Source organism: Amblyomma americanum, chromosome 2 (assembly GCF_052857255.1).
Source record: "Amblyomma americanum isolate KBUSLIRL-KWMA chromosome 2, ASM5285725v1, whole genome shotgun sequence".
NCBI classification, from domain to species: domain Eukaryota; kingdom Metazoa; phylum Arthropoda; class Arachnida; order Ixodida; family Ixodidae; genus Amblyomma; species Amblyomma americanum.
Window position 1 is genome coordinate 30,619,755 of NC_135498.1, and position 18,377 is coordinate 30,638,131.

The 18,377-nt window shown below is 44.3% G+C and overlaps 1 protein-coding gene across 1 annotated transcript in view; it reads left to right on the forward strand.

Annotated features, from left to right (window-relative positions):
* LOC144119599 (uncharacterized) overlaps positions 1-18,377 on the forward strand; it is a 73,699-nt gene that overhangs the window by 50,669 nt on the left and 4,653 nt on the right. The window contains exons 18-25 of the mRNA XM_077652175.1: positions 9,785-9,869; positions 9,960-10,021; positions 13,984-14,058; positions 14,156-14,222; positions 16,313-16,365; positions 16,824-16,886; positions 17,244-17,322; positions 18,075-18,148. Of these exons, the coding sequence (XP_077508301.1) occupies positions 9,785-9,869; positions 9,960-10,021; positions 13,984-14,058; positions 14,156-14,222; positions 16,313-16,365; positions 16,824-16,886; positions 17,244-17,322; positions 18,075-18,148 (558 nt within the window). The remainder of the gene's footprint in view (positions 1-9,784; positions 9,870-9,959; positions 10,022-13,983; positions 14,059-14,155; positions 14,223-16,312; positions 16,366-16,823; positions 16,887-17,243; positions 17,323-18,074; positions 18,149-18,377) is intronic.

Sequence of the window (18,377 nt, forward strand, 5' to 3'; positions counted from 1 at the left end):
TATTTGAAAATAAAATTTCCTCAGCAACGTATGCGAATTTTGCTGCCAGATGAACGTCGGATAAACATTACTCATGGCAGATCCACAGACGCAGTTTTTCCTAAGAATGAAATTAGCATGAAGTTGCCCTCAGCGTCACTTTAATGGGTGAGGTGCGTTTACGACGAAGCGCGAAGAATCATTGGAGAACCATCTGCTAAGTACTTTCGGTTCCAATTTTCTTCCACTGCTTGCCTGTGTTAAAGCGGTCAGCTTAGATGCTGGCGTCGTTAATTCGCTAGTTCATTTGCGCTGCGGCATCACCAGTTGTTCTGCATCGTCTCAAAGCCTGCACATACTGCGTTTCTTCATGATGGTCATAATCATCATCATCGTCATCAGCATCATCAGCCTGACTACACCCACTGCAGGGCAAAGGCCTCTCCCATGTCTCTCCAATTAACCCTATCCTTTGCCAGCTGCATCCACCCTTTGCCTGCAAACTTCTTAATCTCATCCTCCCATCTAACTACGCCCCCCTGCTATGCTTGCCTTTTCTTGGAATCCACTTCGTTACCCTTAAGGACCAGCGGTTATCTTGCCTTCGCAGTACTTGCCCTGTCCAATACATGTCCTGCTCACGCCCATGTCTTCCTCTTGATTTCCACTAGGATGTCGTTAACCCGTGTTTGTTCCCTCACCCACTCTGCCCGCTTCCGGTCTCTTAACGTTACACCTATCATTTTTATTTCCATGGCTTGCTGCGCTGTTTTTAACTTAAGCTGAACTCTTTTCGTTAGCCTTCACGTTTCTGTCACATAGGTGAGTACCGGTAAGATACAGCTGTTGTATACTTGTCTCTTTGAGGGATATTGGTAAACTGCCATTCGTGATCTGTGAGAACCTGCTGCATGCGCTCCACCCCATTCTTATTCTTCTAGTTTTTTCAAATCAAATTTCAAATCAAATTTCAAATCAAATTTATTTCTGCCTTGAAAAGGTACAGACAGCGGAGGCGCAGAAAAAGCTCTAAGATACAGCTTGACAAAGCCGCAGCCCCCTTTCGCTTGGCAGCGGCTTGACAGCAGGGCTTATAAAACAAAGGCAATTGGTCAACGTATTAACAAGTATACAATAATGAAACTACAAAATAAAGTAAACCAGCATTATACAATTATGAATCGACATTCCCACTCGACAAACACAGATCGATAGCAAAGAAAAAGATCTCATGATCCGGATCAGCGGTCACTACCTGCCCTGTAGAAAAAGAGACTACCCCGGAGGGCAAGCGTAAACTGCCATGGTTCCTGGTATGCACTAGCGCCTTGGAGCCGGTTTGAGTCGCCTTTGAACGAGTTCAACGCATCAGACGGTCGATGTTTTCTCCTCAACTTGTAAAGGTTGACAGTGAGCTTGAAAACGACCCATATATGCCGGTATGCGCACAACGCGCGCCTTGACACATCGCATGGCGTGCACATAGAATGCCTCCTCCAAATTTATTTTGCTTGCATTGCAGCTCGCATTTGGTGTGAGAACGCATTACGAAGCAGAGTAGAGTCGAAGTAACGTTGGTCTTGCGATGATGCTGTAGAATCAGTGATGTTGCAGCATGAATAGATTAGTAGAATTAGTGACTTCCACACAGTGAGCAGCGATGATGCAATAGATTAGGGGAGAATTTTGAAGCCGGGAATAGGGTTAAGGGATGGGTTTTCTAATAATCCTTTGCGTTCATTCCGGGAACGCAACTAGCCCAGTAAAATACAAAAAATACAACGATATCTATGCTTTATTTATTCTTAATAACTATTTAATTATCTGGTCACTGTATAACGTATTTATAACTAGCGTATCGCGGCACCAATGGTCATAGAAAAAGAAAAAGCTCCAAGTTACCGCCACTTAGCGTTCGCAACAAGCGTTAAAGGATGCCAAAACATCACTGGGTATACGGGTAACGTAATGGCAAGTATCGCAGGATTCGGTAAACTTTGTCAGTATGTATACTGTGTCTAATAAAGAATAAAGCGTAATACGAATTTGAAGAGGTGTCAGTTAACGAGCTGCTCCATTCACGGAACTATTTATGCGGAACAGCAATTTAAAATTAGAAAAAGCTCGACAATGATGAAAAGCAACAGTAAGATAGCAGATGCCCTAGCCAAATGATATGCCCATTCGAGATCTGCGTTCTATAGTTAGCGAAATTAACGTTACACGCTTTGTGATCATCTCTTTTCAGGGAGCCTCAAGATTTATCCCCGGCCTCCCTGCGTTGCTCCAGACCTGGAAGTTGCCAATGGGGTAAGTTGCTGCGATCGTTGTTTTTGTGCTCAGGAGTGGGCAAGTCGTTTTAATGATGGTACTGTGAGATTGTACACATTTTGCATGGAACGCAGTTTAACATCTCATAACGAAACCAAACTAAATTTATGTGCGAGAGGTACTTGAAATGGTGAGCTTTAAAGCTGCGTGACTTATACCAATACCACGCTCAACGACTACTTATCCCGCGGTGGCATTTACATAGGAGAAATTTGCGACCAGAATGCATACGTGTAGCGGGCAGTGCGGTTGAATTTTGTCAAACCTACACAAGTCGCTTGCACCCGGTTGTTATGATTTCACTTGTTTACTGAAACACCACAGCTTGTACGCCTTTCATTAAATTCGAGAGATTCCCCTGGTATATAGACCGACAAAGGAGTTTATATGAACGTGTTTAATAAAGACGCCTGTCCGAGTCTCTGGTGAGGCGCATCTTGAGCGCACCTTCTGTAATTCTGAGGCCAACCAGAGTGTGCAGCACCGGGTAAATAACACGTGGCGATACCGAGAGGACTGATTCCGTGAGTACATCTACGGGTGCCGGGTATCCAACGAGGGCACTGTGGCGCCATACGCAGCATGACGCGCTAGCGACCAGTCGTGTCGGTCCGCTGGAGAGAGGGATGGTCCCGAAGGAAAATTCCATAGCGCTGTCCATGTTTAATGAGTAGGAATGCTTCGGACAGCAGAACCGCAGAGATGTCCTAATTGAGTCCTTCCTTGTAAAGTGACCGACAGACTGTTTTTTTAGAAAAAAGCTCAGTCGCATAGTCATACTGAAAGCAAGGAGTTACCGAACAGGCAAAGTACCGGTGGTCTTGCAGCGTAGTAAGCTGCCTGAAGGTCAAGCTTGGCCATATGCTTGAAGTAAAAACGCACTGAGTAGAGAAATTAACTGAGCGCTAGCCCACAGTTGTCCTTCCGTTCCGCGGTAGCAACACACTTGAGACGAGTCTAGTGAGCTTTGGAGATATATCTGAAGAAAGTTTCCGGGCCGTGTCACGTTATATCGGGAAGGAACCTACAGAATCGAGTTAAACACAATTTGGCTGCGTTCTTGATCATCAATACTCTGAAAATTTATATTGGTTTGCAAAGAACAGTAGAAAAAAATTTAAGTGGGAAAGAATGGTAGATTCTACAGGTCGGCGTGTATTCATGATTTATCAGTCATACTTCCCCGTGAAATGAGCCGCACGCGAGTTTAACCTGTGTCCTTGATACCCTAACAGAGAATCGAAATCAAGAGCATTCTTGGAGGGCAGTGCAGGGCTTGTGTATCCTTTGCTTTTGAGGGAACGTTCAGAAATTTACCATTTAGGCAATTAGATGTATGCATTAAGAGACAAGCAGGGCAATGTCATTAGCAATATGGATAAGATAGTTAACGTAGCCGAAGAGTTCTACACAGACCTGTACAGTAGCCAATGTAATCAGAACGCTAATGAGAAAGACAGCAGTGCACAGCAATGCGTCATCCCGCCAGTAACGAAAGATGAAGTAAAGAAAGCCTTAGAAGCAATAAAAAGGGGAAAAGCAGCTGGGGAGGATCAGGTAACAGCAGATCTGTTGAAGGATGGAGGGGACATCGTGCTAGAAAAACTAGCCACCCTGTATACGCAATGCCTTATGACCTCGACTGTACCAGAAGCTTGGAAGAATGCAAACATTATCTTAATTCATAAGAAGGGAGACGCCAAGGACTTGAAAAATTACAGGCCGATCAGCTTACTATCCGTTGCCTACAAAGTATTTACTAAGGTAATCGCTAATAGAGTCAGGGCAACGTTAGACTTTAATCAACCAAATGATCAGGCAGGCTTTCGTAAAGGATATTCTACAATAGATCATATTCACACCACCAATCAGGTGATAGAGAAATGCGCAGAATATAACCAACCTCTATATATAGCTTTCATTGATTACGAGAAAGCATTCGACTCAGTGGAAACCTCAGCAGTCATACAGGCATTGCGTAATCAGGGGATAGAAGAGCCTTATGTCAAAATACTGGAAGATATATATAGCAACTGCACAGCTACTATAGTCCTCCATAAAGTCAGCAATAAAATTCCAATAAGGAAGGGCGTCAGGCAAGGAGACACGATCTCGCCAATGCTGTTCACCGCATGTTTGCAGGAGGTATTTCGAGGCCTGAATCTGGAACAGTTGGGAATAAGAATAAATGGAGAATACCTAAATAATCTGAGATTTGCTGATGACATTGCCTTGCTGAGTCACTCAGGAGGTGAACTGCAAATCATGATCAACGAGTTAGACAGGCAGAGCAGATCGATGGGTCTAAAAATTAACATGCAGAAAACCAAGGTAATGTTCAACAGCCTAGCAAGGGAACAACAGTTCACAATTGGCAGCGAGAGCCTAGAAATTGTGCCGGAATACGTCTACTTAGGGCAGGTAGTGACAGCTGATCCGGATCATGAGAGGGAGATAACTAGAAGGATAAGAATGGGGTGGAGCGCATATGGCAAATTCTCGCAGATCATGAGTGGCAGTTTACCAATTTCCCTCAAGAGGAAAGTGTACAACAGCATAATCTTACCGGTACTCACCTACGGGGCAGAAACGTGGAGGCTAACGAAAAGAGTTCAGCTTAAGTTAAGGACAACGCAGCGAGCCATGCAAAGAAAAATGATAGGTGTAACGTTAAGAGATCGGAAGCGGGCAGAGTGGGTGAGGGAACAAACACGGGTTAATGACATCCTAGTCGAAATCAAGAGAAAGAAATGGGCTTGGGCAGGGCATGTAATGCGAAGGCAAGATAACCGCTGGTCTTTAAGGGTAACGGAGTGGGTTCCAAGAGAAAGTAAGCGTAGCAGGGGGCGGCAGAAGGTTAGATGGGCGGATGAGATTAAGAAGTTTGCAGGCAAAGGGTGGATGCAGCTGGCAAAGGATAGGGTTAATTGGAGAGACATGGGAGAGGCCTTTGCCCTGCAGTGGGTGTAGTAGGGCTGATGATGATGATGATGAGACTGAACCTGCTAGCGCAGGCATCGAGTGCAGGATAAGGTAAAGGCAGAATGAAGGCTACGATATATACGCTCGTAATATGCACGCGGTAGTAGTGAAAAGAATGCAGTAGCAGACGCGGGTTCGATCCCGGCCGCAGCGGTAGCATTTCGATGGAGGAGAACTGATGGAGCCCCGTCTACTGTGCGATGTGAGTGTAATAATAATAATAATAATGGGTTTTTGGGAAAAGTAAATGGCGCAGTATCTGTCTCATATATACTCGGACACCTGAACCATGTCGTAAGGGATGGGATAAAGGAGGAAGTGAAAGAAGAAAGAGTTGCCGTAGTGGAGGGCTCCGGAATAATTTTGACCACCTGGGGATCTTTAACGTGCACTGACATCGCACAGCACACGGGCGCCTAAGCGTTTTGTCTCCATAAAAACGCAGCCGCCGCAGTCGATGTCAGTGTACGTTAAAGAATTCCAGGATGTCGAAATTATTCGTAGCCCTCCACTACAGAGTCTTTCATAGCCTGGCTCGCTTTGAAATCAATCCAAACCAACTTAGTAACCACCGTGCAAACTCAACAAGCGTTCTCTTACTGCAGTATGCGTCATGTGTACAGAAAGCACGGCTGGTTAGCCCTTACGTTCATACTGCTGTTAAATTAGACTCGCATTCTGCTTTCACGGGCTTGTAGATGATCTTGTTTTAGTTGTGCCGAATATTTGCGTTCTCTGTTAGTTGTGGGAAGCCTGATAGATTCCCGCCGTGGCGTCTGCGCGGCATCCGGCGTCGCTCTCTTTCCCTTTCTCCCGCCTCGGGCGGCGGAGAGACGGCTGGTGGCTAATCGCTGTCATTCGGCCGCAGCTCCGCCCCCGGCTTCCCAAGGGCCTTTGCCATTGGTGACTTTTGGCGGGAATTCGGAACCCGTTTGGGGTGGTCGCGCGGCGCGCGACCGTCCGATCGGGGCCCAGAGTGAGAGAGACCCCTCCGAGACAGCGTAGGGTGCGTACGTTACTGTTCGTCCGGGCCGGCCTCTGTGTTCGGACCAGTTCATACTCGAGCTCGCCAGCGTGGGTCCTCGATCCGCCGCGGCTCGAGCCTGTCCAGGGGTCCAACGACCTCTGACAGGCGCACCTTGCGTTGACTGCCCACTCTCTCTCGCAAACGGCCCATCGGCCGACACGAGAGAGATCACAGCACTGCCGCGGGGACAATCTCCTGCAGCGGCGTGCTAGCGGCGCGCATTTCTCTTGTTGCCCCGAGCGCGCACCGGAGCCTTGCTCTGAGCGCGCCCCGGGACGGGGTGACTGTTGAGTGTGTGTATGTACCGCTGGAGGACGGCGTCAATAAACGTCTCCTTTGTGAACTTGGAGGCCTGTTTCTTGCGGCGAGCCGCTCTCCTCTCTGCAGAGGTTGAACGCCGCCGCAGCGGTGCCCCAGGGTGCGTGTGGTGACGGCTGATCGGTGCCCTTGGCTCGCGCGAAGCTCGAACCCGCGGTGGGTAGTGGCCTGTGCCTACTGAGAAACCCACATAGTAAGCATGACTGTTTTTTTTTCGGACTCAAAATTTCAGATAAAAGTGGCGGCTGGTTGCGAACACTACTGTTACAAACGTCAAAACAAGGATATCAAAGACGAACGAGTGTGCGCTGTGAGTACTGAAGTTAAACATACTATTTATGCTTGCAATTATTAATGACAAATATAGTCGAACTTGGCATTGTAGCTTCATCCGAAAACATTATTTAAAACGCAGTTGGACAAACATGAGACGCAATATGTGTTTATTGATTTCTTACATGAGCAGTGTAAACGCTGCGAGCCTTCAGAAACCCCGCATAAGACCAGAACAGTTGTAGTTATCCTCACCTGCGTTAGTAAGCCTCATGTGTCTTGCAAGAACATGACGCTTGGCAACATATCAGTAATATCAATAATATAAGATTTCATAACTTCGAAAATGTGATTACCCTCGCCGCTGTGGCACAGCACATTTTGGCTTTTCATGTTTTAGAAATTATAAAAACTGATCTAGATATTACTCACGGTGGGCTACACGCCTCTCAATAATTAAGGAGCCTAAAAGTAATGGTTAAAAAGTTTATTATTCAATATTTGTTAACCGTCTTGCTAGTTGGCGCGTTTTAGGTGCATTCTGGCGTACTACGCCGCCGACAATGCTATGCCGTAAAAAGCGTTCTTCTAACTCAAAAACCGTATTTTTGAAAATTTTGTAAAGTCTTAGATGAAATACCCTGAATATGAAGGGGCATAGAGAACGCACGTTTCGCTGAACAAAGCTGAAGACACCGCATGAAAATTAGCAGATATATGTGCTTATTCGCGAGGAGTGCTCGTTCAACTTGTGATTTTAAACATCCTTTAACGCTTGTTATTCATGGCGTGGCTCAATTTGAGGATATTGTTACGATACACAGTCATGAGACGACGACAAGGGCCTTGTACTGCCGCGGTGCTCTCGACGACAGCGCCGTTGCGGCAAATGCTGGTGTAACATGGTTTCTGTGTGCTTCCCGGCTGCGGTCTGTCGCTCCTGCCGCTCACTTAATTGCCGCATAGTATGTTAGAAAAGTAACCTTTAGAAGCGAGAAGCCAAAACACGAGTACGGACCAGGAATTTATTCGGCACCATGTATCAAACGCTAACCACGCTGACGACGTGGATTGCGCCTTGAGCTCTCTGTTATGTTGTTATAGTCTCTTTTATGCTTAATTATTGTTTTCGCAAGGCACAAGGCAGACCGATTTTACATGCACGCGAAACGGTGTGTAGGGTATCGACAGTTTACGGAACGAAATAACTGTACTAGATGAAAAAAAAATCTGTCTTGGTGAAGTTTTTTTTTTCTGCGCCAACTTGTCATATACATTTATGGAAAATAATGAACAAAGAAAAGAGGGAATTTGTGCCCCGTACAAAAGCGAGCGCTTATAGTAAATTGTGTTGTGCTGAAAAAAAGTACCAGAGAAAACCCGACTTATGAACATATGTGAGAAATAAACCAACTGGTACCCGAACTTGAACTAAAAAAATATCACCCGATATTTACCCCCCCACCCCCTCTTCCCGGATTCTGGAAAAAATAAAACCCGAGAACGAAGGGCTCTAGGTATATGTCACTGGCTGTTTTGATCTCTGCCGGATGGTCTAGAAACGTTTTATGTGAACGTGCTGTGCAGGTGATTCGAGTCGAAGTGCAGCTGTAAGCCACTGCGTTGGGCTTGATAATGTCACCACCAACGAAAGAGAGTTCAGATTCATTGTGAAAGCAATCTGTCAAATCTGACGTGATGTGGGCATCATCCAGATTAGCTAGACGGGGCCAGCCGTGTCTTGTTGTCATGACAACATTTGATGCCTTGTCCTTTTCTAAGACTACAGTGGATGAACTAACACAAAACTTTCCAACATGCCTTGCCTCGTCTCATTCCTAAGTTCCTCTTTGTCAAACAGTTCGGCACAAATACCAACGAAAGGTCTGGTCTTTAGTGTACTGGCATGACATGGTGGACATACTCTTGTTGCGTGCATGGTTGTTTGTACGTCAAAAAGAAGCGGCCATTCGACGACTAAGACTTCATGAGTTCTAATGTATTGACAGATTGTGATTCACTTTCCTGGGCGCAGACATGCCACAGATTGTATCGACCCTCTAGGCTAATGTGCCGTTGAGACTATGGTGGCGACCTGAATAGCCATGTTTCTTGCTCAATTCACGATTCTGCAGGGCGCGCATCCGCACACACACACGAACGCACGTGCGCATGGTATGTGTGTACGTGTGGCCATAGAGGATCGATAGATAATGGAGGCAAAACCATGAAGCCAATCATTCGCAAAAGAAAAAAAAAAAACAATTGCAAAGTAATGGTTGCGCGAAGAGAGACTGACATCGGGATGACGCTGGACGTTATTATCTCCTTGTGTACTTTCTCTTTCCGCTGTTGCCTTGCCTTGTGATGATGCACCAACTGGCCTGAAGAGCCATGCTTGTTCAAGTCTTCCACTAAAATCTGTTGCTTTCAAACGGGGGTGGCTGCGATGCAAGGACCAAAAAGTGGCAGCACAAAAAATGGTAATGAGAGCAGACGATCACGGATGGCAACGCATGTACCAAGAAGTTAACAAAACTGATACACAGTTCTGCAAGCAAGGGAACTGGTGGAACACCGCACTTATGCGCATATCTGAGTTTGAACGCGAATGTATTAATGTATTCGAATATGGTATTACATGTGCGCGAATATCTTAAATTTTGCAACGCACTCGTGCATTTCAGGACGAATTCTTGCGATACATTGTCTTCTGGCTCGCTCAGCAGTCTTTGTTTACCCTTTTAACAGCGTATAAGTTTGCTGAGCAGCCATTTTTCATTAGAGCTCTGAGACGCAATGAAAATAAGAGACTAAATGCCAGCGACATCTTTTTTATTTTTTCATTATACGTACCTGTTTGCATTTTTGCAGCTGGAGTGGTACCCAGGAGCCATATCAGGCGAGCCAATCGTCACACTCACGGGGGCATGTACCAACGGTATATGCCGGATTTCAGGTGATTTGCCCATGCGTTAGCGTCTTTCTTTGGTACTTGTATTCAATTTCTGTGAAGTTCACAATATCATAAAACAAATTACACTTGCAGGTGTCTACGAGTACCCTGTGAAAGGAACATGTCACGACAGTGAACGCTACAAGCACCATGGGGTGAGATGCTCGTACTAAACATCACATTATCAGGAAAGCTCCTTCTTGCGATTAATCTATTCTGTCTTGAGTAACAGCTCTTTAGCAAATTCCACGTTTTTCTGAGAACATGTAAAGCTGGTTATCACTCGCGCAAAATTTAAATCGGGTGCAGGATAACAACCTGGATACAAGCGGAGTCTCCTAACGTCTGGCTCAGACCGCTGGATTATAAGCAGCACAGCGAAGTAAAGACATTAGGAGTTCGTTCCACTAACGTCTACTGGCGCAGAAATGGTGTGTGGCGACGTTTTGCGCGAGTAGCTCGATGTGCTCGAAACGGTGCGCTTTGCGTTATTATAAGTCGAATTTGCATTACTCTGCCTCACTGCGCCAAACGTCTTGAAGTATTCTGGATTTTTCGGCATGCGAAAAGCGACGTTTTCTGCTGACTTTACCTTACAAGCAGCAACAAGTAAAACTGGAATGAATGGCAGCTGTGTTGGCTGCATTTTGTTCATTCCCGCATTTGAGTTTAGACTTTCTCCTCTTCATTTCATTGCAACTCAGCCTGCATAACTGATTTATGAAACGTAGATTATCACACCAGGAGCCAGTTTATTCGCTGCAAAGACGTTGTCTATACAGTTTCCCTATCTCGTGGACGGTACCTGAGGTTCGTTAGCCGTAGCGACACTGAACAACTTTGAAACACAGTCAATGAGCCAACGGTATCTCCCTCTATCTGTCTTCGTCCCGTCGGTGACTGCATCGACGTTGAAACCTCCACAGACGATGAAAGTCGTCTCCCCAAGAGACGGCCTGAATGAAGATTAAAAGTCCTGAGCTGCACTTCTTTACGACCCCTGCGACAGACAAACGTAAATGAGGATGATTTGTTCACTTCTGCCGATGAAGGTCGCTTCACGCCGCCGCGGTGGCTCAGTGGTTACGGCGTTCGGCTGTTGGCCCGAAAGACGCGGGTTCGATCCCGGCCGCGGTGGTCGAATTTATGTGGAGGAGACATTTTAGAGGCCCGTGTACTGTGCGATGTAAGTGCAAGTTAAAGAACTCCATGTGGTAGAAATTTCCGGAGCCCTTCACTACGACGTCCCCAATAGCCTGAGTCATTATGGGACATTAAACACGCATAGGCCATAGAGAATACCACTTCACAGGAATCGCCACATCTACTCTCAGGGCTTTTCAGATTGATAATAGCACACCGGAGACCAGCTTCCTCTTTTATATGCACTGACACCGCATAGCAATGTGATACTGCGTGGGATACGTGGGACGCATGGGTGAGCGCTTGCTTTGAACTGAAAATTTACTCAAATGAGGAGGACAAAAAATGACGAGAGTGCACAGGGTACAAAACCAAAGAGAACAAAAAACAAGCAAAAAAGAAACGTGCGGCAAGTCTCACCATAGATGAAACAGTCCCTTAGAAGGCCAGCCACGAAAAACTTCGTCTAGGCAAGGAACTCGGGGGAAAACATTCTCGGGATTCTGCAGACAGATGAAGCAAACGAACGCGTGCCAACCAGAACGAAGTTAGGTCCGGGGAACACAGTAGGGAAGGAGGATGGAGCGAACAAAGGCCGGCTTAAAATATCCACACGGCCATCTAATTACATTACGTGCTGTCAACGCAATAGCATTAGAAGGTGTTGATGCCTTTACACCGAGCTTTGTGTCATTCTTTCATGGTTGCGTTTGCGGGCCCATAAACGTCTGTCTGAAAGCAAGACATTTTTGCGGGTCATCTAGCTGCTGGTTAGACGATTCCCCGAACGTGTCTATAGGTGGCGACACGGGCGCTACAGAACAACATCAAAACCCACAGCTGCCACTTGCTTGACGTCGCTTCTGGTCCTGGGAATTATGTGACTCACGACGCAGTTTTCCCCCCGATGAAAGTTCTCATACTGTTGCATTAAAACCGTGGGTAAAGAAGAGAGTTGCCGGTATTGGTTGCAGACCCACCCAGGAAGGGCAGGTAACGATTGAGGAGGCGCTAGAGGCGTACGACGAACGCTCGGGGTGTGTCCCGGCAATGCATATTGCATTAATATCCGTGAAGTTTTAGAAAGCAGCCGGGGAATCCCGAAGTGCCACTTGTAAACGGCCTGGAAGCAACCGTGCGCCTGTATGCGTCGCTGTGCATTGGCATTGAAGTACAGCGTTCGAGCCGCAGGAGGTGACACAGTGTAGGGACAAAGGGTGACGGCTGCTGACATGTTATACATACGCCAGTTAGTAAGACGTGTTAAGCCTTCGTAACTATTGCTGCGGCGCATCAAAACAACACTATAGCATTGCCTGCCCCGTGTTACCAAAGTGAATGTCTTCTTGATGATATAAAACGAATATAGCCCTTAGAACGTCCTTTAATATGAACTGCCATTAATATGTGGTATCTTGTCAGCGTTATCAGTACTCATCAAGTGGTGGAATTTTGTAATGCTAGGTATTTCTTTCAAGATAAACAGGCCGAAAAATCACTATAGTATTAAACAAAATCAGATAGGTCGCCTCTTACGTTTATTTACTAGCTCAGTTAGCTCAATGTCTACGTTGGCAGAGAATGGTAAGAAACGCCCTGTTGGTACTGAAATAACTCGGCCGTCAGAAAATGAGCACTCGACTAGTTCTGAACGGAGTCATCGGTCGTTTAGACCAAGCGTTTCCAGCCGGCAAGAACAATCAGTGCAGCGAACACCTCATGGTTAAAGAGCTCACAGAAAAAAAGAAGACAGGGCAAGCACTCCTGAATAACTGCTCTCGTGACTGATTAATCAGAGCGGCAAGCTGCATGAACAATCAGATTACACGGCAAGCAACTGGCTGACCCGTGCTGTGCTTTTACAAGTCTATAACGTAAATGTGCACTTGTTACGCGGTCCAGGAAGTCTTATTACGAGATCGCATTTTTTCTAGATGGATTTTCGCTACTTAACTGATCTGAAACCATAATCTCGTTCTTCACATTCGGTATTGGCAAAAATGTCCAGAATTTTGCCTTCGCGAATAGAATACGGGAGAGCAAGGCCTCGCCCGTATAGTGGATGGAGGGTCCACGCATGAATATTACAGTCAGCTATTTGTGATAAACGAGTTTTTCTGACTACGTTTCTAACTACTAGCATACTTCATTAAAAGTGATTTATAATGACTGGCATTTTTTTCCTGTTGGCAGTTATGTCTGACGAAGCAGTTGCCTGCACTATTTACCACTTTTGCTGTACAAAAATTTCTTGGCTTCTTACGGTGATAGAATCGCTTTTTTTTCAAGAACTGGACATAATTTTGACCGATTAGAATCTTGTGCTTGTTTAGCCTTTTGTCTTCTGTGGGGAAAAATTCTTTTTTTTTTCGTCCGCACACCGAGTGATACAAAAGGAAGAGCCACATGCGGCATAACTAGTTGGACTGCTGAATGTATTTGCCGCGAGACATTCGCAAGGTTCGAGCTGACTCACTGATGACCTATTTTCGAAGCATGACATCGCCTCTGTTGAAAAAGTGCGCTAGGTTCGAGTGGAATCCGGTCGGAGTGCTATGTGACAAGCGTCGTGAAAAGCTGTCATTGGGTGCTGAATTTGCAGTCTTGCACGTGGAAGGATACCACACTTCCCAACCTGCGGGCCATGATGTACCTAAGCAGGCACGAGTGCATCTCTCTTCTACCTCAAAGTTGAGACTTTCCTTCAGGTGGCGACGTGTAGCCTCATCTAATATGTTGCGAGCCTATTCCGGCCAGCTTCCACTACCACACATGCATGTTGAAACCCCTGGGTTCTATAAGGAGTGTGGGTTGATGACTGATTTCTGGATAACTGATGACTTCACAGTTTGATAATTCTCCACAGGCGAAAAAAAACTAACATAAGCGCCAATAAAAGTTCTATTCAAAATTGCACCGGAATTCAGCGGTCAAGTGTTATTCATAGCCATTATTTTTCACTTTTGTTTTGTAGAAGCTGATGGACAAGTGCACGTATAGGTGCCCAAATGGAACATACGCGCTACGGCCTGACGGACTGAGGTGCCGGGTAAGCTATAAACAGTGCAAAGTAAATTCTGTTGTAAATGCCGGCAGTATTCAGGAAATATACAACTATATTCAATTAGACATGTATACTTTTCTAGTTTGGCAAGACATGGTACAAACGAGACATTGTTGGAGTCTGCCAGCAGGGCATTTGCTCGGAGATTCGTAAGTACAGTCTTGACAACGTTTCATCACTTCTACGTAGCAAACCTGAAATTGGACTGGCTGATGCAATTACTCTACTCGCCGTTTCTGAATGCATTCAATGTATCGGTGGCAGAATTCGTCTGAGGGCATATAGTTTCTCACAATTATTCAGAATTAAGCGAGGTATGAAGTGACATCGTTTATGTAAGTTTCTTAAAGAGCACTTCATATACCGCAAGAATGCCGCGAAAGGGCGACTTCATATTTGACGAGGCTATTGTTGGACCGAAAACATAAATTCTGCCATGAAATTATAGCTGTAGCCTCGATATGGTGGCTAAACCTAGCCACCATAGCCATGCTTTCCCCTATTTGCAGATTAAATTATTTCTGTAGAGAATTTGCTACTCCTCTCGCAAATTTAGCCGGCGTGAATGTTTGGTTTAGGCTCGTATGAAAATTAGGAAAGCGTTGACTTGACGTTTGACGCGATAAACGCCGGACTGTTGCATTTATACCTGCGGATTTCGCCAATTCTAGCCAAGCTAAATACGAAGACTACACTTCCCCAACCTTCACTCGGTTGATGAAGTGCCTTGGCATCACCTTTCCCTCTAGTGAGGGTCAGGAAACTTATGAGAAAGGAGCAGCTGGTTTGCAGTCGAAATACTAAGCGAGCGGACTCTAATACTAAGCGGCATACTGTTTTCATGCAATGCAGTGAGGTACTAGTGGCTAATTAAACAATATTGTGGTTAGAGCGGTAGACAAAATCAGATCTTGCTAAACAAAACTGGCAGGCTGCAGTGGTATCCCGCCAGTTTTGCCAAGTTCGCGAATTACTTGAAGTTATGGAGAACGAAGTGAGAATATTCAAAGGAAGATGATTGTTGTTGTTGTGCCATCTTTTGATAGGCTAACAACAACAACAACAACAACAACAAGATGATTGAGGAAAAGTGAAGTGATAGAACGAGAGCGTCATCATTTAGAGACCCAACTCAATTTGTAGATGTCCCAGCGGAAATTAAGAAAAAATAGACTGCCGGGCCATTTATTGCGGACGAATGATAAACGATAGTTTACTTGCTGGAAATAGCAGGGCACTGCTCTATTAGGACAGCACTATGTGGGGATGAGTGAAAACGATCTTAACGTATACGATCTTGACGTATATTAGCATTAAGTGCAAGAACATGAGTTGTAGTTGTCTAAATGAAGAATTTGCTTCATCTACATGGTCTTCTTATCAAAACTACCTTATAGACATGCTTTAAGCCATACAAAATTTAGCCGCTCGTTTTATCACACAAAATTACAATCCCCATTTCAGCATCACTAAGATCAAACTTGATATCTCCCTCGAACCATTAGATATTCGTCACTCCATCGCTCTTTTATGCTTACTTCATCAATATCGACAGAGCACCAGGGCATCTCCTCTGCCCCTTGAAGAGCCTTCACGCATGTCACGCCGCCTACGTAATCAGTATAGCATTAAACGCATATACGGAAGAACCCAAGCCTTCAATTCATCCGCACTTCCACGTGCCATTAATCTTTGGAATGATCTCCCCGACAGTATCGCATCTATCTGCTACCACCAACCATTTCAAGACCAGCTGCACAAATATTTTCTTTAACGACATGGTGTCTTGTTATAGGCTGTTCTGTCCCATAAGTTCTTTTTCTCCTCGTTGCTAATGTATTATGTATAGGTTTCTTGCGCTTTTTCAATAATTCGCATTTTTATTATGGCTACTGCTTTTTTTTTAGATGTGTATTGGGCACACGCGATGCTTTCTTGCTACCTTTTATGTACTCTTTTGTTGCTCGCGGTGATGTATGTGTTGTCGTTACGATTTGTCCTGTATAATTATAATTGTTTTTACTTTTTTTCCTTGTAATGTGCGTTGTATATAACACATTGTTCCTATCGTACTTAATCTGTTATTTTGCCCCCATAACTCAGTGCCCTTCTGGGCCCTGTAAGGTATTGTGAATAAATAAATAAATAAGCTGTAGCTAGCTGACATGGATAGCGCAATTGAAATTTCTTGGTAATTTTCGTTGAGTTTTTATACCTTGTCGTCTGCTTTTTTCAACAGGTGAGGAAAACGCATGTGCACTGAAGCCTCATCATTACAGAAAAATGCCTCCGGTACGGTGTCTTATTGAATATGCGCACTTCAGCACTATAGATACGAAATCATTGCGTCTAGAACTCGTGGAAACACTTTTACTTTAGAGATTATTAGCTTTCATTTGAAATTGTTGATAGAATAGCTAACAAAACGTTGAGAAAGTTTGGTTACTGTCGATTCTCCTTACTTTACCTATCACTGCTTCTGAGCATTAACTATACTTTACAAAAATAAAGCCACTATGAAACAAAAGACATTGCATTGATGAACTTCGCTTTAACTAGCCCTTTTTTAGTTTTCGACTGGGAAGTAAAAAACTATTCAGATTTTTATTGGCATAATATGTGGTAGCTCTCAAGACATGTCTGTCTGTTTACCCTTTCTTTTGTCTGATTTGTTTTTAGATGCCTTTACCTCATACATATTTGTACAGAATTTGCGAATAATTTAGTGCTGGTGTTCTATTTTCTATTAGGTCAAAGTTGCCAAAACGTGTGCATGTAATCGCCAGGCTGTAGAGAACGGAGTGCTGTGTGCGGTAAGTTTGATCATGCAATTCGACTGAGTATTTATCGTTATCGATAGCTTGTTTTACTTCGTTCTGATGACTTCGTTATCCCACTTAGACATGTTTTCCCCTCCTGTGTTTTGTCTTTTTCACTGAGTGACTTTCTTTAGTAATATAGTATAGTATAGTATAGTATAGTATAGTATAGTATAGTATAGTATAGTATAGTATAGTATAGTATAGTATAGTACAGTACAGTACAGTACGGTACGGTACGGTACAGTAACTAGTAGGGTATACATAATGGAGCAACTGAAGTCTCTAACACCTTTCCTTCCCCTTCTGGCAGAGAAAATTAACGCTGGTTCTACCGATGCTCTCTTTTAGTTATCCTACAAATTTGGTTTTGGAGGTTATCTCTTAAAAGAAGTCGGAATATGCTTGGGAGGTGAATGCAAACGTCGTCGTGAGTATTCTTTCATTTCAACTGATTTTTTTTTTTGCTGTTAAAGAATAGAAAAGACTCGTTAGTGCGTTTAGAAATAACACAGTAAATTGACTTTAACTTTCCTTTGCGGCTTCCTGCGACGAAAAAGTCGCCACGATGATAGCAGCAGATGATGAGAATTCAGCGTTGCCTAGTTGCGAATGAAAGTGCAGTGCAACGCTATTTTTAAGCTGATCGATGTACATTCATGCTTCAAAACTTGTGAGTTGTCATGATCGCTTAGTCAACGAAGTACTACCACCACAAGAACAGACAGCCAACTTTTCGCTTGTTTAGTTCAATAACCGCGGTTAGATGTGACCATGCCGATTACTTGAAAAAGTTCTCGATTATTTCTGCTTTTAAAATTAACTTAAACATAATGTGAGTTGGGTTTTATGTTAGCTATACGAAAATCAGATACCAAAAAAATTCAATGATTTTAAATGTTGACTAGTGCTCCAACTTTGACTGCTACCGAAAGAAAGCATGTCATTGGAATTTGGCTGTGTGCACATGGTGCCGCCGATGAAGTTTACGTTTCTGTAATTTTTTATCTTTGCGTGGTGATTTCACAAGTGTGTCAGGCACTTGTTTCAATAAAAACATTTGGTCAAATACCAATAAATTAAGTATGCCTTATTACACCTTTTAAAATCTCGAAGGCCTTTTGAAAAATATCCTCTTCGTAATCAGGCTCTGCTTTTTCTGCCTCTTTCGCATTGTTTCAGCCCCAGATAGGCCGCCTGAGCACACATTTAAGAAGAAAGAATGCCAGGTTATGGACGTGCAAGTTACTCCCGAGGTCAGTATCTGAATTATTTAATTTTTTAAATCACAAAAGTAGCTATAACTAGTACACCGAAGAAGTCAAAGAAACCTTGTTAAATTTATTTCTAGGCAATGCAAAATAACCCGAATTTAATTTCACGTGTAGTAGCTTGCCGCTGCTTTCTCGCGTAAAAACTAATCATAAAAACAGTTTTGTTGGATTGCTGGGTTAGCCGCCGCGATGGCTCAGTGATTATGGTACC